Source organism: Phascolarctos cinereus, unplaced genomic scaffold, assembly GCF_003287225.1.
Source record: "Phascolarctos cinereus isolate Bilbo 61053 unplaced genomic scaffold, phaCin_HiC Scaffold_3;HRSCAF=262, whole genome shotgun sequence".
In the NCBI taxonomy this organism is placed as follows: domain Eukaryota; kingdom Metazoa; phylum Chordata; class Mammalia; order Diprotodontia; family Phascolarctidae; genus Phascolarctos; species Phascolarctos cinereus.
The window spans coordinates 8,246,028-8,271,056 of record NW_027555736.1 but is presented as its reverse complement, the minus strand read 5'-3'; the positions used below and the strand labels follow the sequence as shown (position 1 = coordinate 8,271,056).

Sequence of the window (25,029 nt, the reverse complement as noted above, 5' to 3'; positions counted from 1 at the left end):
TAGACACCTGGTTTGCTCTTCTGCAAAATGGGGTCCTACAACTTGGTGGGGCCTACATCCAAAGACTTTCACGGGGTAAATACTTTGCAGCCCCTTGGACTGGTATCAAAGGGCAAGTTCTTATTGTCATTGTTGCTTTATGGTATTTTCAAGAAATCATTTCACCAAACCAATAAACTGAGTGAAGTGACTTGCTCAAGGTCACATAGGTAGTAAATTTGTGCTGCTGGATTTGAACTCAAGTCTTCCTAACTCCAGGTTCAACACTCTATCCACTGGGCCACCTAGTGGATCAGTTATTTATTTATTTATCTGTCTGTCTGTCTGTCTATTTATTTATTTATTTGAATGAGGAGCCTGTGGTTCTACCCTGCCATCTATGATTTCATGTCATGAGATCTTTCAGAACTACATCCTCAGGTACTCAAAGAGAGGGCAGATGAGAACTTGAAAAACTCTGGGAGAACTGGGAGGCGCTACAGACCACACCCCATCGGTCTTCTGGGGTATTCCTCCAAAGCTACCTCTGTCCCTGGTACCTCCGCAGCATTGAACTTGTGTTTCTCTCTCTCTCTCTCTCTCTCTCTCTCTCTCTCTCTCTCTCTCTCCCTCCCTCCCTCTCCCCCTTTTTTCTCTCCTCTCCTCTTCTCTATTTCTCTCTCTCTCCTTTCTCCTCTCTCTCTGTCTCTCTCTCTCCCTCCCTCTCTGTCTCCCTCTTCTCTCTCTCTCTCTCTCTCTCTCTCTCTCTCTCTCTCTCTCTCTCTCTCTCTCTCAGATTCAGAGTAATCTTTCTTGTGGCTTTCCATGTTGAACACTTCTTTTGAAAGCTCCCTTTTCCCTGTCCTTTTGCACCTTCTGTGGACATTCCAGTGGCTTGGGGGTTAGTGGGAACGCTGAGATGTTTCCTCCCAGTCTTCTTTCCTGGTCTTCCCATCACTTTCCCCCGGGGGAGGCTCCCGTGTGATGCCTGCTCTGTCCTGGGGGGCTCCTGTCCCGGTTTTCCCATCACTTTCCCCCGGGGGAGGCCCCCGGGTACTTGCGCCTGCCCGCACTCGCCCCTAGCTCATGCGCTCGCCCCTAGCATCATGCGGACCCCTCCACATCCCTGGCGCTGTCCTCCCGTTTTCCCTCTTCCTTGGGCATTCCTTCCATCCTCCGGATCAGCCCTTTCCCTTTCCAGCTGCCTGCTCTCTCCATAGATGACATCGCACGCTCCCGTTCTTTGTCATTCATTCCGTGCCCTCTTTCGCTGCCTGCTCCCCCCTGCCCAGTGCCTGCCCATTGCCCCTCTGCGTCTGCGTGGGGCTCGTCTTCTGTTCTTTAGAGACTCTCCATTCTGGTCTTGGGGCTCTCGAACCGCGCGGAGAAATGTTGGCACTGGAAAGCCTGCGCTTTGTGTCTGGCACCAGCCTGGGGCCATTAAGCGAGTCTTGCAATTTCCTGAAGGCCATCCAGGCTTTCTCCTGCTCCTGCTTAATTCTGGCTGCGGCTCAGAGTCAGTCTGTACTGTCTGCTCGAGATGGAGACGAGAGAGGCAGCCTGGCATAGGGGATAGAGAGCTGGCCTCAGCCTCAGGGAGACCTGGGTTCAAGTCCGCCTCTGGCCCCTTCTGACTGCGTCACCCTGGGCATATCACTTAATCTCTCAGTGCCCCAGGCAACTCTCTTTGACCTCCAATGCAGGGAAAGCCCTGATCTGCGTCAGTCTTTTCTCACTCTTTTCTCCTTTCTGCTTCCTTCCCCACTGCTCCCTGCCCTCTCTCTCTCCTGGGCACCTTCTGCTCTCTGGGCTTTTGCAGAGCTGCTCTCCTCTCTCTTATAGGACTGGCTGCTGTTTCTTGTTCCCTTTTGCTGGATCCTCTTCCCTATGCTGCTTCCTTAACTGTGACCGTCCCCCAGGTTCTGTCCTGGACCCTCTTCCTCCTTTATTCACTCTTTTGAGGACCCAGTCAGCCCCATGGGTTCAGTTGGCATCCCTTGGAAAGACGCGCCTCCTCTATGGCAACCCTTATCTCTCTCCCTGGGCTGCATTCTCCCATTGCCAGCTGTTTCTAAAATGTTTCAAACTGGATGCCTCCTAATCAATTCAGACTCAACCTATATGACACAAAACTCATGATCTTTACTTCAAACCCACCCTTCTGCCAAATGTCCCTGTTTCTGTCCAAGGCACCACACCGCTGGACATGCCAGACTCCTTGGCTACTAACTGCTGTTAGCACTGTGCCTGGGACAGGCTAAGAGCCTGACAGATGCTTGCATCTGTCCTTCCTGTGGCTTCCTCAATTCCTTCCTCTCCCTTATTTCACAAATCTGTTGACAGTTTGTGCTGTTCCTGGCTCCACAGCATCTGTTCTATGCAAGCCCGTGTCTCAACTCAGGGCGCTGCCTGCCACCTTAGTTCAGAACTTCATTGCCCCTTACCTGGGCTGCTGCTCTGGCCTGCTAATTAATCTCCCTGCCTGTCCTTTCCTCCCTCTTGTCTATCTTTGAGTCAGCTGCCAAGGTGACTTTCCTTGGGTACACATCACACCCAGACACTCCCCTAATCAAAAAGTTCTAGTGACTCCCTGTTGCCTTGAGCCTAAAATGTCACTTCCTCTGCTTGACTTCTTCAGTCTTAGTGGACATTATGCTCCCCACTGCCTCCTTTGTTCTCATCAATCTGACCTTCTATCTTTTACTAACATGTAGACCCCATCTCTCATCTCCGAGCCTTGGCATTAACCATTTCCCATGCCTGGAAAGCATGCTTCCTTGTCCCTTCTTCATGGCATCCTTCATTTTAATGCCTTGGATAAGCACATCCTTCTTCACAAGGCCCTCTTCTTCTCTTGTATTTATTCAGCAAATATTTATATTCTGTATATATATGTTTATATGTATGCTGCTTTCACCCCCTTCTTATCAAAAGATGAGCTCCTTGACAGTAGATTATTTCATTTTTGTCTGTGTCTCCCGTGCCAAGCATGGTGCTTTGTGACCAATAGGTGCTTAATAAATTCTTGAGAGGTGATTGGGAGAGGACATTTTTTTGCCATCTCTCCACACCATTGAAATCACAGGTCTGATCCCGTGTATGTGTGTGTGTGTGTGTGTGTGTGTGTGTGTGTGTGTGTGTGTGCGCGCGTGCGCGTGCGCGTGTGGACACGCACGCTGCATAAAGGGGAGAAGAGAGCAGGTAACTAGTGAATTGCAGATGACATGCCCCAATTCCTTTGCTAGCCATTTAAAAGAACTGGATGTGGATTCATTGCATTGGAAGCTGGCCTTCTGTTAGTTAATGAATTGCTTGAAAGATTGGCTGATTCCCCCAGGCCGTGGAGAAGACTGAGGTGGATTCGCCCACGCCCACACACCAGCCCCAGTTCCCTGGTGTGCAGGAAGGCTGGCTGGTCTGGCGCTGTTCTGTCACGTGTGGTCTGCCCTTTCCTCCAGGTCTCCTTCTGTGCCACGGAGGCAGAGGGATTTTTCCCTGGGCTCATTCTTTTGTTCTCCCCTCCTCCTGTCTCTCTGGCCCCTCACTCCCCCACCTGCTTTTACTCCACTTGGCCCTTTGCCCTGTGTCATTGAGGCTTACATTTCTCCAAGCTGGTCGATGTGGTAGTAGAGCCTCAGCCCCTCTGAGGGGAGATCTGTGGACCATTTCAAGTTCTGCAGTCAAGGACCATGTTTTTCTTTTTCTGACTTCTCTGTATTTCCCCCCAACCTCTGCTGCCTTCCTTCTTGAGTCTGGCCTTTCTGCCTCTGGAACCTCCTTCTCGCATTGGTGGGCTCTTCCTGGAACCTCCATGATGAGGAAGGAACCTGACCATCCACCCTTCCTTCTTCTCCCAGCCCTGATTCTGATTCCCAGCCTGTCCCCCCACCTCCCCTCCCCATGTAGGTGTTTTTCTTACGTTTGTAAGCTTTTTAAAGCTTTTGTGTTTGCATTTGGATTTCCATTGCCTAGCATGGTGCCTGGCGCCTACTAATAAGCCTTTAACAAATGCCTGTGGCCTCTTATTGCCTTGGATGTCCCTTCTGGTTCCAAATCCATGACTGTGAGCATGAGGGCCCACCCTTCTGGGGGGCTCTAGGGTGGACTCAACTTAGAGATGGAGGTGGGAATGAGCTGGGAAGTGTTGGAGCAGCTGGGAGTGAGGAGAGAATGTGTTCCATCCAGCTGAGAACAGCTTGTGCACAGAGGCAGCTCATACATGGCTACACATGACCCGGTGCTCCTCGGAGCTCCAGAGAGGGCCCTCTCACATCCGTCTGCAGAGCACATTAGAACCTGGACTGATGTCGGTTCATTTTGTCCTGCCCACCAGCTGGAGCGAAGGAAGTCCTTGGCCCAGCTCTGTGAATGTGAATCACCAGAGGCCAGGGACTGCCTGGATTATCATTCAGCTCAAGAGTTCATTGTTTCTCGGGCTTTTGGGATCAGGAGAGAAAAATAAGGGAGTAATTTATTTTGTGCCTTCTTCTATATTCTGTCTTAATACCACTGATGGACTTTTTATCAACCTGGAGGGGAATATTGGGGACATTCATAACTGTGGTCATTACTGTTCTGCTGAGAAGGGAAATGGATCACAGAGCCTCAGTGACTCTCCTGAAATCACATAACAAACAAGCAACGAGAATGCTTGAGTTTCTGTGCCTGTCTGATGCTGTAGTCTATGCTAACCTCGCTCCAAGACAAAATCCCATTCTGGGGAGCTTTGCAGAATCTGTGTGCTGGAAGGGCCCCTAGAGGCCCCAGCAGGTCTGGACTCTAACTCCCCAGCAGCCCTCTCTGCCACAGGCCAGGCCAGAGCTCCTTCAGGCTTCCCTGGTCCTCTCTAGCCTCTGGCTCTTCTAGGCTTGCACTCCTTTCCAAGGCCGCTGGTCTCCTTCTGCTTGGGCACAGCTTCACTTACAGTCAGGAAGAAATTTGGGACATCAAGCCCTAACCTGACTCTTTTCAGCTTCTACCCATTGCTTATGGCTGTGAGTTCTGGGGCCCTTCAGATACTAGACAAGAGCTTTCACTCTTCCCTCCCCCAGGTCCTTTCAAGGCCTATCAAAGTCCTTTTAGAGGGTCCTCATGGGGTGACCCAGAGAACCGTCTCTATCCTAATGAATCTCCTCACGTTCTCTTCTGCTTAGCAATGTCCTTGCAAAAAGTCAGCCTGGAACTGAACACAGACCCGCCAACATGGCCTAACGAGGGCCAGGTACAACATCACAGTCTCCTTATGCAGCCTAATACAGCCTTCTCTTTCTCAGCTGCCCTTTAATGTGTCCCATAATTCGTGTTGAATCATTGAGCTGTGGCCCACTGAAACCCCCAGATCAGAGAGTTAAGGGGGCCTTGTGCAGAGAGCACCAGCCTTGGAGCCAGGAGGACTTTCTAGCAATAGCTGTAGCCTCCAACCTCCCCCCTCTACAGTCACGAGAGTCCCTCATGTTCAGTCCCATATTATCATTGTCCCTGACCCATCCTCCCCTCAGCTCTCCACATCTTCTTCTTTAGGGCCTGCCTGAAACCTTCTAGAACTCCCTATTATTTAGAAGCCAGATAGCCCTGAAGAAACTGGCTGGCTCCCTCCTGAAGACGAATGCCTTGAGGATTAAGCAGCCAGAGGAGCCCCGTGGATAGAGTGCTGGGCTTGTGTTCAGGAAAACCTCAGTTTAGTCCCAGCTTCAGACACTTTCTAGCTGTGTGATCTTGGGTAATCCCTTAACTCGTTTGCCTCAGTTTCCCCAAATATAAAATGAAAATGATTATAGCACCTTCTCTCCTCCCCTCCCCCGCCAGGGTTCTTAGGAAGATCAAATGGCATCATATTTGTAAAGTGCTTATAAGGCTCTAACGGTGCCCGGCACATAGCAAGCACTATAGAAAAGCTTATTTATTATTGTTATTTCCCATCCCAAGTATTCTTCCTTCCAGCTTCTTATCCCCATTACCTGCTGTAATGTCATGTAGACAGATAGCCAGCTGGGGTTTTATTCTGTCCAGTCCCATCACCATGCCCACCTCGCAGAGCTGTTGTGAGCTAGCTCAGCGAGGGAAGGTTTTCTAAACCGTAACATGTTATAGCAATGCAAACTCTTTGCTGTTGCTATTTTTGTTATTAGTAATAGCATTATCTGACTTTTCCTATGACTTTGGCTGTATTTCTCCTTTTCCCACATTATATTCTGCCTTTTTGTAGTTCTTTGTGGATATTAGAGATTAATAAAGAGAACAGAGCGGAAGTGAAAGGAGTAGCCTTAGGAGGTCATCGATGCCTCCTCATGTCTTCAGGCAGAGTCTAGACCGTCACTTGTCCAGATTTGGGGGCGGGGGGGAGAGATTTATTAAGTGTTAAGTGTTTGTTATTTGCTGTGTTAGAAGCAAAAGGAAAGACAGCCTGTGCCCTCTAGGAGCTTCCATTCCAGTTGGGTAAGACCACACATAAAGCAGTGCTCAGTAAGGGGGTGAGTGGGTAGTCTGTGGGGAGGGGGCTTGCCAAGTTGAAGGGAGGTCTTGTACTTGATAAGATAAGTGCATAGCAGAGGAGCCAGGGGCGGCGTCCCAAGCTTCCCATGGGATGGACATGGTTGGCGAGTAGGGCCTTGGCAAGGTTACTTCACGAAGTGCTTTGTAACCCTTGCAGGTATGGTTGTGACTAATGCTTTTGAGGCCCCTTCCGGATCTGAGATTTTAGTAAAAATTCTGGGCTATGTGATTTTTCCTCCCTGTGAGATTGTAATGATTCTAAAAGTGGAAGCCCTGTGTTGTTTGCTTTTGCATCTCCAGTGGAGGCCACGGCATCTTCCTCTCATTATTGGTGTATTGGGTTTGGGGGTCTTTTCCTGCCGTCCCTGATTTCTCCCCACCTGCTTCTCTTCCCTGTCAACCGAGCGGCTTAGCACAGGGCTGCCTGTACTGTTCACCTGGGCTGCGTAATAAACGTTTGCTAAATTCATTTGAAATCCAGCTGCAGCCAGTGGAGGAATAAATAATAATAAAGCATGGCTGCTTTATCCACTCACCCAGCACTTTTGCAAACCCACAGACATTCCCTTTCCCATGATTTTTCCCCTTTGGCTACCCTTGGTTGGGTGATGGTTGCAAAGGTAGGACACAGTGAACATTCGTGTCATGGAGAAGTATCAACAGCAGTGCCTTAAGGAAAAGCCCCAGGAGCCAACTCCACACATGGGCAGCAGATTCGAGTTCTAATGAGGTTTGGATACCTAGCTTTTTTTGTTTTTTGTTGGTTTTTTTGTGTGTGTGGTCCCTTTAGTCACTGCCAAATGAGATTCTCCTAGTAATAGCTTAAGTGTTTGCTAAAAAGGAAGAAAAACTTCAGGAGCAGAGGCAGGGCACCCATTTGAAATGGAAATGTTTCTTTTGAATTCACCATCAACCGGAATCCACTTTGTTACCTGAAAAACATGTGGAACTTTCTTGGACACAGGTCTCAAAATTTATTCTCACTTAAGAGAGGCAGCATGCCAACTGCTGGGACTAGTCCAGGTCCATGAATAGGGCTCTGATTTTGAATTACATTCAGTCAATCGACAGGAGCAGTTAATGTCCTTCTGGACTCACCCTGTACCATTTTAGGAAGGTTACCATCGATTCCACCTTGGCCATAGTTACATACATTATCGCCTGTATCATTTTTCAGAAGAATAATGTATGGAAAGGGGGAAAAAATGTCCATTTCCTAATGGGTTGCCTGGAATCAACTTCTAAAAGAGCTGAGCTAAGCAAACCTGACGAGAGAGAGAGAGAGAGAGAGAGAGAGGAGAGAGAGAGAGGAGAGAGAGAGAGAGAGAGAGAGAGAGAGGAACAGACAGGGAGGCAGAGAAAGAGAGAGGGAGGGAGAGAGAGAGGAGGAATCAGTGCAAATAAGCACTAGGATGGAGAGGCATCTGTGGGAAATTGTAGCAAGTGAAGAATAAATAAATGAATGAACAAGTAGGTAAATAAAACATCTATTTATTTTCCCTTATGTGTTTTATTAGATTTTGTTGATACCTTTAGTTTCTATTTTACCCAAATTTCCCTCTAAATCCCTTCATCTCCGTTCCCCCAGAGCCACCCCTTAAAATTGTTTTTTTTTTTGTTTAAATAAAAAGAAGAGAAGAATAATTCAGCAAAGATAATCAATACATTTGGGGAAAAAAAATATGCAAAATTCAGCATCCGTACAGGCTCTCCCTCTTTCTACAAAGGAGTAGAAGGACCTAAAACATTTTATTAGTTAATTAATTTATTTATTTATTTTTAGGCAATTGGGGTTAAGTGACTTGCCCAGGGCCACACAGCTAGTAAGTGTCAAGTGTTTGGTCTGAGGCTGGATTTGAACGTAAGTCCTCCTCACTTCAGGGCCAGTGCTCTATCCACTGCACCACCTAGCTGCCATTTCCAAGCTCGTTTCTGCACAGACCAGCTGTTGGCGCAGTAGACAGAGTGCTTGCTTTGGAGTGAGAAAGACTTGAGTTCAAATCCAAACTCCAGCACCAAACACTTACTTGATGTGTGATCCTGGGGAAGTCACTTAACCTCTGTCTGTCTCAGTTTCTGCATCTGTAAAATAAGGATACTAAGAACACCCACCTGCCAGCATAGACATTCCAACATAATATTTGTGAATTTGCTTTGCAGTCCTTAGAGTGGCATGTAAATACTACCATTATTATCCAGTACTTTATGCAGTACCTGACACACAGTAGGTGCTTAATGAATGCTTTTTAATTAACTGATGAACTGGTCACTGACAATTTATATTTATTCCTACACAAATTTTCTGCATATATTCTTTTTCTGTTACTCTATTTGACACAGCAATCTGCTATCAGTTCTAGAAGAAACATAGCTAAACACACATCATGTTGAGACAGTGAATTGGAAGTCAAGATACCTGGGTCTCTGGCCTCAACTTTGCCCCTCTTGGAGATGGTCACTTCCTCAATTTGCCTCATCTGTAAAATGAAGGTCTAGGGCTGGGTGGTCTCTAAGGCTCCTTCTCTGTTAATTTTCTAGGTAAAATAGTCTATAATTTCATGGCGATTATTGGAGTAAAAAGAGATTATTTGCATTTACCTGCAAAGGATATCATTTGTCTAAATGTTAAGGAAGAAAGAGCGTGGATCCCTTTAGCTTACCTTGAGCTCTGTGTTTTTTATGGATCTCCAAGGTTTGTGTTCAGCTGCAGACGTTGCATTTGGCGCATTCTAGAGCCCTGGCCCTGAACATTCACTACAACTCAGCAGATATCATCCTTCTTCAGTCGTTTCCATTTCAGCGCTAGTCATGTGAAGGCCCCGTATTAGGATTATTGCTATTTACCATTTTCATAACGGCTCCTTTGAGAAATGATAGGGCAACATAGATGCGTGTTGTATAGAGACAAAGTATCTAGACCAGTGTCTGATTTTAAATACTTTGCTGGCATAAGAATGTTCCTTATTATTAAGACAACTGATTGAAATTTGCTGTTTATTAAAGGAGAGTTAGAGAAAAACTGGCAATTCAAAAGTTAATCTGAGAGGGAACAGTTAGGTTCAGAATATGGCTCCATTGACAAATACTGAAACTACTGAACCTATCTATGCTCCTTCTTGGCAAAACCCTACCCATGATGTAGGGAATCATTTACTGTTCAGGCAGGTGAGGACCACAGAGCCAAAGCTGGACTTCAGGTTTCCAGAACTGTAACATTCAAGGGTTTTCCTCGCTGAGAACTATCATTGATCCTTGTGGAAACACCAAGTCTGATTCACATCCTCACTGCTCTTCACTGCTGACCAGAGCTTTCCTTCTTTTGTTGTTTTTTTTAGGTCCTCATTTTCTATTCTTGTTTCATTTCCCTTTCTTCCTCCTCTGCTCAGCCTGACAGACATCCATTTTCTCCCACTTTACATTCTGATGAGCGTGGATCCTGGTTATCAGTCTTTTTCTTATGGAGAATTGGAACATTCCTCATTTTTGGGGTAACAGTGAAGGTTATTAGATTGGCCTAAAGAGGATAAATGTAGATTTTTTGAAATAAAAGGCATCTGTTTTTTTAGCTCACTGCTGAGAGCAGAGATGTGACACATACCCAGTCTTCTAGGTCATCTGGATGGCAAGTCTTTAAAAAAGTGAAAAATTAGTTCCATTCTGTTCTGGACTTATTTGGACAGCAACAGCAATGACCATAATAATAAGAATAACTCAGATGTCCGTAGCACATTGTGCTCTGTATAGGCTATTTCTTCCTAAGAACTCTATGAGGGGGTAGATGCATATTTTCACCCTCACTTGACAGAAAAGGAATCCAATGCCCAGGGTGGAGACATCAGTAATCACTCATGAAGTGTCTGAATGGGAGCCTAAACCCTGAGGTTTCTGGCTTTTAAGTCCTTGGCCCCACTCACTCTTGCCTTCAAATATTTCAAAAGTGAGTCCCCTGGCTTGAGAGAAGACTTATGTTCTGTGGCACCTTGTCTATAGGTCTAATCTAATGAAAAAAGAGCCAGAGGAATGGGGACTGGGAAAGCCAAGAATAGAATCAGGTATGTCAACCTGTGGCCCTGTCCCATTCGAGACTAGAGCTGAGTTTCCCTGGTCATCCATTCTTCAAGAGCAGAGTGGGATTGGAGGCATACAAATAGAGAAGATGCAGTCTTAAACTTTCATAGTATAATGAAAGAATGCTGAGTTGGAGACCAAAAGATCCAGTTTTGAATCTTGGTTCTGTGAACTTAGCAGGGCACCTGGCCCACTGTGGGTACCTCTTCAATGCTAGCTGACTGACTGATTCTCTTCTTATCCCATCTTAAGGGAGCACCATATCTGCCCTTCACTGTGTTCTGCAAGTATTAGGTGCATGATCCATATTTGTGGAGTGAAGGAGAGGAAGACTGAATGTACAATAAGTGCTTAATACATTTTTCTTAAATGGTACATCATTTGTATCATTCAGAGCATCCCATGTATTGCAAAGCCAAAACCGCTGAGTTAATGAATGCTTGGGAGCCACACTTACATTATCAACAAGCCATTCCTTGAATTCTTTAAGAACTGGGGGAGGGGGGGATTTCTGATTGGGTTAACCTATAATCCTGCCCCAAAGCCCCTTCCCCTTAGGACCAGATGAGTCTCTGAAATGGAAGCTGATAAAGTCACCACATTTGAATTGGAGGGTTCTTCTGAACCCACCAAGGAGCTGATAGCTTGAGGCTGTTTTTCTTTTTGTTTGTTTGTTTTGGTTGTTGACTTGTTTGTAAGCTCCGACTTCATCTCACCTTGTTTCCTCTGGTGTTTCCTTTGCAGGGCAACTTTGTGGCCAGCATGACAGCAATCCTAAGACAGATGGAAGATTATCACTACGCTCACCTCATCAAGACCTTTGGAAAGATGAGGACTGATGTGGTGGTGAGTTCACTGCTGACCCTCAGTTCTTCCCAGATGGGCAGGTGGAATGACGGTATAGGTGCTGTTTGAGATGAGGAAGATGAGGGAATGTGGATTCGCAAAATTGGAGGGGGTGAGGGCAGCAGACCTAAAACCTGAAATAGTTCCCAAGTTCATTGACATACAGACTCAAATATGTAGCAAATATGTAGGGTCAAAGAGAATCCCACTGTGGTCACAGCTCTGGATGATGACCTTGGCTATTGGAACAACTCACTTGGGAGCCATCCACCTTTGCCTCTGCTCATCCCTGACCTGCTGTTTTGTGGTCTACACCACCACAGAGTCCAGAAAAGTCAGCTGGCAGGAGGACTCAAGTGGTAACAAAAAGAATCCACTTTGATTTAGTGGGCATTTATTGGGCTCCCAATGTGTACCAGAGCCCAAGCGTCCAAAGACAGCACAAAAGTAGGCAAACAGCTCTCAGCCCTCAAAGTGCCGCCGTTTTTAGTGCACACAGTAAAAATGCCCATTTGAATGTGGCTAAGTGTGAGAATTCACCTCATCCGAACCAAAGAAACCACTGAGCAGAACTGAAGAGGGCTTACTTTTCCCATCTTGCTCCCTGTCTCAGATGTTCTGAAGCCCAGTTCTTGCTGAGATAGCATGGTCCACCAAGTGGATGCAAAGCACCTGCCTACTCAGAACCCTCTCTGGAGTCTTCTGTGAGTGAGAGGGCTGAGTTTCCAAGCGATTCCCTTTTAGCTGCAGGCAAAGTAAAACAGCAGAAGGGCTGGTGCAGACAAATCAAACAATTCATTAGAGTAGGTGCTCGCTATCAGTAGACCTGCTATTGATTTGTGCATTCTCTGTGTTGAAATTTGGGAGAAGCTAGGAGGGGTAATCAAAAGTAGCTAGTAATTAGTTTGTGAGTAGCATTTCCTATTGTACGAGGGAGCCCAAGTGTGTTTTCAGTTTTAAATGGCCCTGGATTATTAATTAGCTACAAAGACTGAAGCTCAGCACCATTTCTTACTGTTGTTCCCTAGCATGCTCACTACAACTATGATACAACTTAATTAGGGGCTGCTACAGTAGAAGGGGATTTATAGCTGCTTCCCTAATGACCTGGAAATTGCATCGCCCTAAGTCAAGCGATTTTTGCAAATTACCCACCCAACAGGTTGGCCTCGTTCCCTTCAATTGGGGCTGACGTCAGCCTGGACAAGTTAGACTTCAGATCTTGCTATGTGGGGCCCCTGCTCAGAGTGGGAGAGAATGTTGGGGGGATATTTCTGTCAGTTAAATCGCTCTGCCGTGGAAGCCGCTTTGTTGGGGAGCGGGAAAGTACTAGATCTGTTTCATCAAATGGCGCAGTCTCAGACGTAGAAGGGAGTGCGGAAATCCTCCAGTTGAACCTTGGCCGGAGTCAGAGTCCTATCTGGCGAGCATCCTACTTTTCCTTCAAGATCTCTCGTCTTCAAGACGGAGCCCAGCGCCTCCGGTGGAGGCGACACACTCCGCTTTCTGATAACTCTCACTGTCGGCAGCTTCTCAGTCACCAGGAGCCTCGAGTTTCCCCCTGTGATGTTCTACCCGGTGCTCCTGATTCTTGACTTCGGAGCCAGAAAGAACAGAGATGAGTGATGCAAGGCATCCTCATCCTCATCATCATCTTCAGCATTAGGGTCACACGGGAAGTGCCTGGCAAAGTTAACATGGCAGGTCTTACTGAGTTTAAGCCCAGCCCTTTATCCAGAAGGCCATTTAGCTGCCTCTCTTTTGTTTTTTACATGGTTTTCCTTTAGTTTTTTAAACAGAATGATCGTTTTTATTCTTTCACTTACTATTTTCTAAAGAGCAACAATAGACTGGGTTACCCACAAAGCCACTTTTAGTCAGAACACGTAGCAGTCAGCAGCCTGCTGCTGACTTGTGTGTTTGTGCCGCACGTGGCTGCATGCTTGTGTGGCGTGCATATACAGTATTCCCTAGGAGACTAGTCTGCCCCCAATCTGTTTTACGCCGAATCAGAAAGAACAAATCCCTTTGATGACTCACTGCTCATTTCCATTTAGTTCTTTTGCTGTCTTTTTTTCCCCCTGAAAGCTTCACATTAATGAAGGATTATTTTATTTCTGTATCATTTGGGCTTAATCTTCAAACGGATCTCTGAACCATATTTAGGTCAGTGGACGTAATGAACAAGAGAGTTTTGTCGTATGGAAAAACAGAGTCATCGAGCTTGAGCTTGCCAGCAAAATAAGGGTTCACTCCTGCCATCTAAGACTTTTCCTCCTAAACCCCGCTTGGTAGAATACCTCAGGGCAGGGCAGAAGTGGCATGACTGCAATATTTGACACCGCAGTATAACAATAATAATAGTAACTATTAAATAGTTACTATTATATACTATATATATTATATATATATATATATATATATATATATATATATATATACTTACTACATATACTGCTATAGTAGTAATAAATAGTAATAAAAGTAAATAATAATAACACCAGAGTTCTGTGTATAGAAAGCTAGCCTTGGAGTCATGATGATCTGGGTTCTAATCCTGCCTCTGACATATCCGATTGTCCATGAACTTTTTAGTGTCCTGCTAGGTACAGAAGGTCCCTGTCTGCAGGGAGGGAGGGAGGGAATTGTTCCTTGTTTACCCTTAGTGTTCCCCACCCTGGAGCATTCACAGTGTGGTTTGTGCCACACCCTCCCCCAACTGAAATAGAGTGTGTGTGTGTGCGCGTGTGTGTGTGTGTGTGTGTGTGTGTGCGCGCGCGCGTGTGTGTGTGTGCATGTGTGTGCGTGTGTCTGTGCGTGTGTGTCTGTGCATGTGTGTGCATGTGTGTGTCTGTGCGTGTGTGTGTGTGCGTGTGCGTGTGTGTGTGTATATGTGTGTGTGTGCGTGTGTGTGTGTGCATGTGTGTGTGTGCGTATGTGTGTGTGTGTGTGTAAGGTAGCCTGGACCCAGGCTTCAGACTGATAGAAATACAAGATCCTAACAACAAAAGATCCAACCCCATGAGCCTACTGTGTGCAAAGCGTGGTGCTGGGGAGAGGGAGTTGACCTATGAGTTTATTGGCACATGGAGCATCCATATGAGGAAACCTTGTCAATGCAGGTGGTCACTTTCTTTGTAACTTACACTCTTAGAGAGTTATCTATAGCACTCAAAGATTATGGAGCTTCACCAGGGTCAAAGAGCCAGTATGTGTCAGCACTGGGACCTGAACCCAAAGAGTCCTGGGAGTAACAGTGCTTCCCCTCCTCCGGCCCACCCCTCCTGCTTCTAGGCCACCCTTAATGGCCAGCTATCCCCACCCACTGCCATTTACAGGGCAGACATGCCAGGCACCATCCCGTCTTGTCGACCATCTCCTTTTGGACCTCAGTGGAAGCAGGCTGAGACCTTGAACCCAAGAGCCTCGGGAACAGCCATTCTTCCAACCCAGTCTCCTCAGCCATGGTCTTGAGAATCAGCCCTCGTGTTGATGCAGCCTGGCTGTGCTCCTTGTAAATGATCCTGGAAGCCTAGGAAAGAAAGTTCTGTCCCCCAAGTCACTGGCACTGCCAGATGGCCCATTTTGAGGGTGGGGAAGAGGCCTCCCCGTCAGCTCTGCTGCTGCTCCCTCAGGACGGTTCTCTCTGACTCATAGCTGAAACCTTCCCTAAGCTTTGTCTCTCCATCGGAATGAGACTTCCCTGAGAGCAGGAGCTGTCTGACTTTCCTGTTTGTATCTTCAGCACTTAGTACAGCTCTTTGCACATAGTAAGCACTTAGTAAATGCATAAATCACTCATTCCTGGCTGGATGGCCAGCTCTAACCATTAGGCAGTGCTGCCTTTCAGGGGCTAGGCTCCCAAGACAAACATGAAACACAGCCCTTGTCCTAAATAGCCTCCATTTGGGGAGGGGGGTGCAAAGTGTCTGCAGGTAAGCTTGTTCTGAAGTATTTGAGGGATGGGACAGAGAATGCTAACTAGCTAGGTTACACAAGGCTTCCCATTGGAGTTTACCTTGCAGGAAGACAAGGAGCAAGGACATGAGTGGGGAGGTCAGTTCAGCCACAGAGCACGCCAGGGTGTGGAGGTGGGTGCTGGGAAATCCTTGTCTGAAGTCAGGTGAGGCCGGGCTGGATTGCCTATGGATAATTCCCTTCTGGGACTGGAACACCTCCCCTTGTCCCGTTCTGGGTCTCAGGACAGTCTTCTTTTGCCTTATGACTTGGTTCCCCTTTCTTAGGTTCTAACTACGTAACTGTAACCTTGGACCAGAATTACTTTGAATGGCCATGCACTTTAATAGCAGATTCAGAGAGCTGGAAACACTGGCAGCCAGTAAAATCAAACATTTTATGTAGGTGATTCTCCCTTAAAACTTTTCTCTGCATATTTAAATGTTCATATTTGTTGATGTTTTATTAGATTGATATAATAAAAACAAGGACATTTCTTTTAAAATAAAATAATAAAACCAATCACCAAAATCTGTGATATGTATAGCAGCCTAGGAGTTAAATCTTATCCCGTCCCTCCTCAACCTCCGGCTCCAATCCTTGTCTTCATGGTCAGAGGGGAGCCTGGAAGAAAAGGCTGGGCAGAGAAATGAAGGCTGACTCCCCCAGGCAATGCTTTGGGAACTAGGGGCCAGAAATGTATCATAAATTGGACTCCAGTTGTTTCATGATTCATTGTCTGCTCAGGGTGATCTCTCTTCCAGTCTGTCTAGCTGGTCGATCCAGTTGTACCTCATCTCACTGGGGCATCACGTCCCTTCTGCTTCAGGTCTAATCATGAGTACCCTGCCCTGATTTCTGTGCAATGTTTTCAAACCCATTTCCCTGCCGGGGGAACAGTGACTTGGGATTAGGTCTTTCTTCCTCTCCCTCTCCCCGCCTCGTGACTTCCCCATAGAATGAAGTTTCTTCAAGGTCAAAAGACCTAGATACTTGGGGAAGTCTGAGGAATGCCTTTGCACCAACCTCCATCCTCCCTTTCCTTTAGCCCATCGAGCATCCGGGGGGGGTGTGTCTGGAGGGAGGGGTTGCCTCCCATAGGAGGAGCAGCCAGAAGGCCAGGTGGGCTCCCAGTAGGCCAGAGTGTCATGGAGAATGATATACCTGGAAAGGTAGGGCCAAGCCAGACAGTAAAGGGCTTTAAATACCAAACAGAGAGGCTTATGTTACAATCCTCAAGGCCCAAGATACCTTGTCCTTTGTCTCACAAAAGGAGAGTTACTTAATCTGAACCAACATGCTTCAACCTCCTGCAAAATTCCCCTGGACCTTTTGGAGAGTTATTGTTGGCCTGGACAGCCCTAGTCTATTATGATAAGGATTAGGCAAAATGAGGGTAATAAAATTAATCTGATTTACTGGAGTCTAATGGCAATCTTTCCTTGAGCACATGGATGGCAAAGGCGAAGGAGCTGGCATTTAGGACTTCTGTGGTCTTGATTTCCCAGGGGAATTGTTTCTCTCCTCTGAGCAGTCCTGAATAACAATTAAAGGGAGACAATTTTGTTTCCATTTTCAACTGACATTTGTGTCTTGAATGTCATCAAATTATGCAGATGAAATTGTTAACCTCTTTGTATAGCAGTTGATACTATGTAAAATTTCTTAGAATATGTCCGTATCCATTAACCACAGAAATTTGCTTTAAAAAAAAATCTTTGGAACTCAGCATGTTAGGAGCTAAATCCCAAACACATTAGGTGATAAATCAGGAGTTTTTCAATGTTCTGTGTTTTGAATGTGTCAATGTTCTAAAGTGTCCATTGTTTTTTAATTTATTCATCTAATATTTTTAATTATTGATACATCTTTTTTTTTAACACCAACCCTTTCTCAGCGCATATCCAAACAAACCCACTACAAAGTACATTCCCTGAATTTTTTTTTTCAAATCCAGCCAATATCTGGATTGTAAATGAGAGAACCCCCTACTTTCCATTTTCGAGGTTAGTGATCCACCCATTGGGTACAAAAAGCAAAGATCAAATTGTGCCAACTTGGCCTCTTATATTTAGCCCCATTTTGTGACTTCTTATTGTATGGTTGTCTTCATTTTCCCTGGTTTTATCCATTTTTTTCTCTTCTTTCTGCACACTATATCATTTCACATGGGTCTGCTGGTGTTCCTCCTAGAAGTGAACGGACAAACAAACTCAGAAAAGAGAGGGGCGGCCACATGGTATGGTCAGTTGTCAGCTATTGCCAAGTGGTCCGTCGTATTGGAAGCGTCGCTGTGTTGTGTGTATGTACGGTGTGTGTTTGTGTGTGCTCATTGTGTGTGGATTACGTGTGTGTTTATGTTTGTTCACGAGAACTTGTTACATGTGTGTGTGGTGTGGGTCTGCACTGCAATGTGTCTGTGCCCTCTCAAGCAGTGCAGAGCATTAAAGTTCGGCAGAAGGACATTTTGAGCTGGCATAATCCAAAAGTCCATCACCCTGGGGCTGACCCAGGGATGAGCCTCTCACAGCTTACTGACCTTGCTATTGTGGGAACAGAGACACAGCTGGTTGCTGGGTCTGTTCGCAAAGACTCTGCTGCTCAGTTTTAACAAAGCCAACGTCCCCTCCCCACCAGAAGAGGACGATGCGTCTCTGGAGGAGACACATCCGACACCCACTGAGGGCTCATATGATGAATGCTTATACATTACTGGTGAAGCTGCAGCAGGAAGTTAGTACACAGCACTGTACTGGAATCAACTTAGTTGATATTTATTTAGTGGGACCGCTGGAATTTCTACATTATATTATATTAAACATTGACTGAAGATAAGCAGAATTGTGTAAACCTTCTTAAAACTCAATGGAACGTGAACTGAATTTGCTGAGAAGACCCTGAGCTGGGGTCTGTGCTTCATACTAGAAAATGCAGAAGGCTAATAGCAGTTTGTTGATTATTCATCTTTGAAGAATGACCCGTGAAGTCACTGGCAATTTCATGTAAATAAAATAAAACTGAATCTTGGAACTCAGTAAAAAGTGCAACATGATTATTAAAACATGAACTCTGTTCCCAATAAATTTTTAATAAAAAACAAAAAGAATTTCCCTGATGAATCTCAAAAAAGGATACAGCGAAATACCTATGCTGAAGAACGTGTCTTTGCTGACTTTGGACAAAATCTGTCTTTGAGGGCAGGAATCAGGGCCCTGGGCAGCCTAGGCCAAGCTGATTATTGCCTGCTGGCTTTTCCAGAGTTCCGTTGTGTGAACTGTAAAAGGAGGATAAATACAATAAGAGGAGCTGTTAGTTGTAAAGTGAAGCCCTCCCAGGGTCTTATCAAAGGCAAGACGTGACATTTGCGATGAACACACTAATGAGGAGAAGGCTCTGAGCTCCAGCATTGGGTTCCCGTCCCTCCGGTTTTACCAAATGTCACTATGACACTGGCTTTTGGAGAGACAAGGCCCTCCTGGCTCCTTCCCACCCGGGCGCCCGCTCTCCCAGGCGCCACTGTGGGCTTTCCCGCCCCGCTGCCTAATTATGATTTAGGAGATTAAGAAAATGAGAAAATTCAACTTAGCTGCTCCAGCTCATCTTTCATCAATGCCAAATTGCTTCTCTGTCTTCCATTTTAATTTGCTGGGGAGCAAGCTGAACTTCCTGAAAAGGGAGCTTGGTATTCTGATCCTCCCATGGAGTTTGGTTCGTGTTAGCCAGAGAGACGTGTGGCTACCTCAGAATCATTGTGCCAGAGAGAAGGAGCACCCAGAACCGCGGTCACCTTCTCTGGGTGCCAGCAGGAGAGGTGGCCCGACACAAACCAACAGTAACGCCAGCCTTCATCTTCATGACAGTTTACAGCAGTGCACGCAACTCATTAGACCTTCCAGTAGATGACAATCATAGCCAGCATTTATATGTTGCTTTAAGATTTTCAGAGCATATTCAATTCAATTAGCATTATTAAGCACCTATTAGGCACTGGGGATACAAAAAGAGGCAAAAGACAGTCCCTGCCCTCAAGGAACTTACAGTCTAATGGGAAAGACCACATAAAACAAATATATACAATGCAAGCTCTATACAGAATAAATAAGAAATAATTAACAGAAGAAAGGCACTAGAATTAAGAGGGTTTAGGGAAGGCTTCCTATAGAAAGTGGGGTTTTAGTTGTGACTTAAAGGAAGCCAGGGAGGTCAGTGGTCAGCACAGAGGAGAGAGATGGCCAGAAGAAATACCCAAAGCGTGATGTTCTTCTGCCCTCAGAACAATCCTAAGAGCTCTTAGTACGCCCGTTTACAGGTGCAGAAATTGAGGTAGGGAAAAGGTCAATGACTTATCCAGGTTAGCTAGTTAGAGTCAGAAGCAAAATCTGAACTCACATCTTCTTCACTGACATCCAGGGATTTATTCACTGACCCACCTGGCTGCCTCTTATTGACTGTAATTAGGTAGCCACGGTATAATGGTGTGTGAATGTCTGGCATTTGTAATCCTCCTGAACAGTGCCCCATAGCACAGAAACCCCGTGGGAGACTGCAGTATCTCTTCTTGATTTAGCATATTTTTTTTTAAAGACTGTGATAAACAAAGAAACAAAAAGGCCATTTTCAACCGATATTTCCTATTATCTCCACTCTGAATAGAATAGCTAGAGACTGGGCAAGGTTGTTGATGCAAAAGGCAGATCTAAGCCCAGCTTCCCTTCAGCGTCTTGGAATGGCAAAAAATGCACCAAGCAGAGTAAAAGAACAATAATAGAAAACAGGAGAAAGGAAATAAATCCTCAAAAAGAAAGTGGCCCTGACAAGCCAGCAGAGGGACTGAAGAAATGAGTCAACACAAAAGAGCTCTCAATACGGTGGAGAAATAGGAGAGGGTAATAGAATGCCGAGAGATGTCTCCAGAAGTTAACTGTGACACTCCAGCCCTGCAGTGAGATCTGAAGAGAAGAGAGTTGAATGAAGTCAAGGAGCCCCAGCATAATTTAAGAACTTAACTGGTGATGTGTGGTACAGACTGTTCCCCCAAAGGGTACGCAGACCCTCAGGCTTGCAGTCCCAAGTTGTGAATTGATCCAAACACATGGGTCTCACCACATGTGTCACTTGATGGTTTCAGTGTGTGGCCACTCTTCACCTTGACCACTTTATCCTACGGTGGGAGAGAGCGACCCAGATTGAAGGGTAGGCTGGTACATTGTTATTATTCCAGATTTTTCCATTTATTGAATAAATGTGAGAATTGTTCTTGAGGAAGAAGGGACAGAAATAAGGTACAGAATTAGAATGATTTAATGAGATTTTGAAAAGAGAATCGAAGGTTTTAAGCAGAAGCTGAGAATTTTTAGTGAAGGGCTATACAGCTCGGCAAATCAAATAGAAGTGATGGAAATCAGACTCCCGGAACTCCCGCAAGAATGCCAAACAAAAGAGCAGGGGCAGGAAAATTAGAGGAAATCATGAGATTTCTGCAGATAAAATTGAAAGGCCCACCAGTCTGACATCCAGCACAGTATTAAATAAACAAGCTGTCACAGCAGCAACGTGATTCAACATAATGCCTCTATCATGTTTCCATGACACATATTGTTCTTTTTCCTGAACGTATCTGAACTGGAGTAGATTTTCAGAATCAACAGGAGACAAACAAAATAGAATCTCCGAGTGAAAGGAACCTCAGAGACCATCTCATCCCACCCATGTACTCCGAGCATCCCGAGGAGAACAACCCAACAAAGAGGTCGGCTGTGCCTGCTTCATGAGGCAGCCCCGCCCACGTTGGGACAGTTCTCTTGGGCAGGAAGATTTTCCTGACATTTAACTGATACTGGCTTCTCTTCTACTTCTTGATTATGTTTCCTCTTACAAGATTCATCCCACCACTCCAGTCTGTCAAGACCCTTTTGGATCCTGACTCTGTCCTCCAATATGGTCGCCAGCCCTCCCAGCTTTGTGATTTCTGCAGATTTTATGAGTACATCATCTTTGCTTTTGCCCAAGTCATTGATACAAAAGTGACAGCACTGGGCGACGCACAGATCTCTGGTGTGCTTCAGCTGGACACCTCCCCTCCACTGATGGGGAATCGTTAACAGCCACTCCTTTGTCTGGGTCCTCCAGCCCATCAGTTTATCTGTATGTGGCTGGTGTCTCTTCATCTTCTCCACAAGAAAAAATCGGAAAAAATCAAAACAGTGCAACGAGACTCAGAAGAAAAGATATAGACTAGGGGGATAAATTGCTCTATGTATCATTAATAAAATTCTAGCATGAAAATCTATAAAATTCAGAGCTGTTCTCCAGTAAACTAATGCTGAAAGTGTATCAACAATTTTCAAAAGACAAGTGAGCTCTCAATAACCTGCTTGGCAAAATATCCAAAATCACCAATAATAGAGAAATACAGTTGAAAGCCACCACTAAACTAGCCGATATGTTAAAAGATTTGAAAGATGAGCGCAATAATGCCCTGTTCATGCGACCGTAAAGAGGCTCAGGCAATGTTGGAACAACCTTGAATTATCCTGGAAAATTAACTAATTGGTTTGTGCCCTTTGATCCAGGGATCTCCCTAACAGAACCTGATTCCTAGAAGTCACCAACAAGAGTAGATGCATATAATCAACAAATGTTAAAAATGGCTTTTACAAGTAACTGGAGAAAAATAAAATACTAAATAAGAGTTGATGCATAAAAGCAAAATGCTTGTAATGATGTTATTTTGATAAGAAGGTGGAAACCAAAATGTGTACTCAGTCTTTGGAGATTGGGTAACTAACTGGCCCATGTGTGCATCTCATGGTCATGTAGTACAATATTGCTGTATCATCAAGGGATGGATAATAGACATGGAGAATTCAGGGAAACATGGGAAGACTTCATATAAAGTGATGGTAGGTGATGAATGGGGAGCCAAGAGAAGAGAGCACATAGGGACCACAGCAGTGTAAATAAGGAGGGGCTCCAACAGGCCATACAACTTGGGGTGGAAGACAGAAGGGAACACGGGCAATGTGCTCTCAGTGTCAAGGCAGCTGTACGTCATTTATGTTGACAATCAGTAAAGGAGAACATGAAAGATGACATGTATCGGTCTCCATGGGTCTTTGAGGCCGTTTGGCTTGGAGGATGGGCTTCTCATGATCCTTTGTGTCACGTCCCCATTAGGCAATCTGGTGAAGCCCATGGATCTCTTTTCAGAATAATTTTTAAATCCACAAAGTGAAAAGGAAACCAATTATTAGAATACAAGTAGCAAAAAAAAAAATTAAAGCCAAGTTCACGGGCCCAGGTTAAGGAGGAAGATGGTTAGTGTAAATTGCCTATTGTGTCAAAAAGCTCTTTCCTTTCCAAGAGTGACTATAAGATTCCTCTGATTTTCTGTTATCATTATCTTTTCCCTGTTTTATCCTTCAACCACATGCTAACCTCCATGAGGTTGGCATCTTTGACTTATCTCCACTTTATATCTTCTCCAGTATTTGTCACAGTTACAAGTCAAAGTTGTAAATTCATGTATATTCACTAAACATTACTCGGTCATGTTATTAATATTTGGTGCTATCTTTGCACCATAGTTTTAGGTATAAAGACTGTAAAGTTGTCCTGGCTTCTTTGTAGACATAAATCCTTTATAAATGTATGAAATCCAATGGGATGGCCTGTGTCCTGGGGTGCTGAGTTCACTCTCCCCTTCCAGTAGTCTCCTAGCAGTGCTGGCTGGCTCTCTGTTAATCATATTGTAAAGCTGACACAGGTTTTGGGTGCTGTCTGATGCTTCTGGTCCTTTCTAACTTCAAGATTCAGTGACTCAAAGAATTTCCTCAGTCATTTATTTCAGACGTGTCTGAAAAGGTCTTTCCATGTGAGAGAAATCGTTTGAAAAAGAAGGCATAATTAATATGGAATTCCTATAAAATATATCTACCTTAGCGTTCTGTGTGTTTTTCATTTAGCTAGAAGAGAGAGGTTCTTTGAAAATCTAGCCCATTAATCAAGTGAATTTTTGTCAGCAATTTGGTATCACTTGGGATCTGTGATGATGGTGGCTCTTTTCAAACGTTTTTCCCTTTTGTTTTAGGACTTTCTAATGGAAACATTCATCATGTTTAAAAATCTCATTGGCAAGAACGTCTATCCTTCCGACTGGATTATAATGAACATGATGCAGAATAAGTGAGTACAAAGAAAAGGCCCACCGCATGTCCTGGGATGGCAGTTTCCTGAGAATCTGGAACAGTGGCATTGCTTGCTCTGAGACGTTGTTGTAGCTTTCCCCCGGTGCATGGGTTGGGCTTTGGACCCAGGGAGCATTTTGGAAGATTCCAAAGTAGGGATTGGCTGTGTTCTGCTAAGGTGAGAGGGAGGATGGAAAGAGGGGAAGAAGGAAGCAAAGAAGGGAAGGAGGGAGGGAGAGAGGAAGGTGCTTGTAGAAAAGCAAGACTGATTGACCTCAGTTGCTCATGTAACTTACAGTTTATTGCTTTCCTTTGCTTCATTCCCATTTCCAGAATTCCTGTAACCTCATGAAATGTGTTTGCATTTCACATAACTCATATCAGGGGAAAAAAAGAATCAGTGTTTCATATTGAGTGGACTTTGATGCTTGTTTATCTCAACAGTTGGACATTTTCTCTTTTCTGATTTAATGGACTTGGGTTTAAAACTTGACTTCTGTTAGTTTTTTTGTTTTTGTTTTTGTTTTTGTGAAAAGACAATGGACCAGCCCGTTGGCTTATCTAACTAGCTGACTCTTTTGGCCTCTTCTTCTCCTTTGCTCACATTTAGACACTGTTGAAACTTACTGTTTAAAATGGATGTTTTGGGAAGTATTTGTTACTGGGGGAGAAAAGCATTATTCCCAACCTGACTTCCAATTCTGCAAAAACAAAGGGAGGAACTCCTCGTTCTATCTCCCCTCATGGACCTGGACCGGATAGAGGCCATGCCATGCGCTGCCATCTTTGCCTTTTCTTGGGGGCGCTCTGGTTTTCGTAGTAGGGCTTACATTCATTGTTTGTGGCCCTTTCCCGAGGGAGGACATCAGAGTGGGGAAGACTTTCTCTTTAATAAAGGTAAATAGTCCCCATGCATCTTCTGTCCTGTGTTTTTAAGTTCCTGCGGTTTCCTCTTCATGCTCAAGTTTTTTAGCCTGCTGTCAACTTCAGACCCAGAAACCGCTGAAATACCAAGACTTTGAATGTAGTTACTTTGGGCAGAACTCCATAATGGGTTCCTTCTCAAAAAAAATTTCATCCAAAAAGCCTGTTTTAAGTGTTTGGTCTGTATAAGTGCTGACAGTGCTGAGTGGTAAGGTTACAGACAAAAACCAAAACCACCCCTGCCCTCCAGAAGTTTACATTCTGTTAGCTCTTCTGTATGTGCTTTATTTTCTTCTCACAAAAAAGCGTCAAATTGAAGTGTGGTCAAGTAAAGTCTAGGAAACATCCAGGCCGTATGCTATGTTCTATTTTTTTTTTTTTACAAAAATGAGTGAAATTTTTGCCAACTATGTTCACAAGTAATTGGAAGCATTAATAACAGACTGACCAAAGCCTGGTTGTCAGATGGTGAAGTACTGTAGTTGAAGCAGGATGGATAGTTGTTGTGTGGATTTGGCCATCTTAATATTAGACCTGTTTCTTCGGAGGCAGGGTGGTGGATAGGAAGATTATCTTG

General features: G+C 45.0%; 1 protein-coding gene across 3 annotated transcripts in view; it reads left to right on the top strand.

Annotated features, from left to right (window-relative positions):
* DOCK1 (dedicator of cytokinesis 1) overlaps positions 1-25,029 on the top strand; it is a 577,278-nt gene that overhangs the window by 345,418 nt on the left and 206,831 nt on the right. For all 3 annotated transcript variants that reach the window (XM_020973593.2, XM_020973592.2, XM_020973594.2), the window contains exons 28-29: positions 11,284-11,385; positions 23,432-23,526. In XM_020973593.2, coding sequence (XP_020829252.1) covers positions 11,284-11,385; positions 23,432-23,526 — 197 coding nt within the window. The remainder of the gene's footprint in view (positions 1-11,283; positions 11,386-23,431; positions 23,527-25,029) is intronic.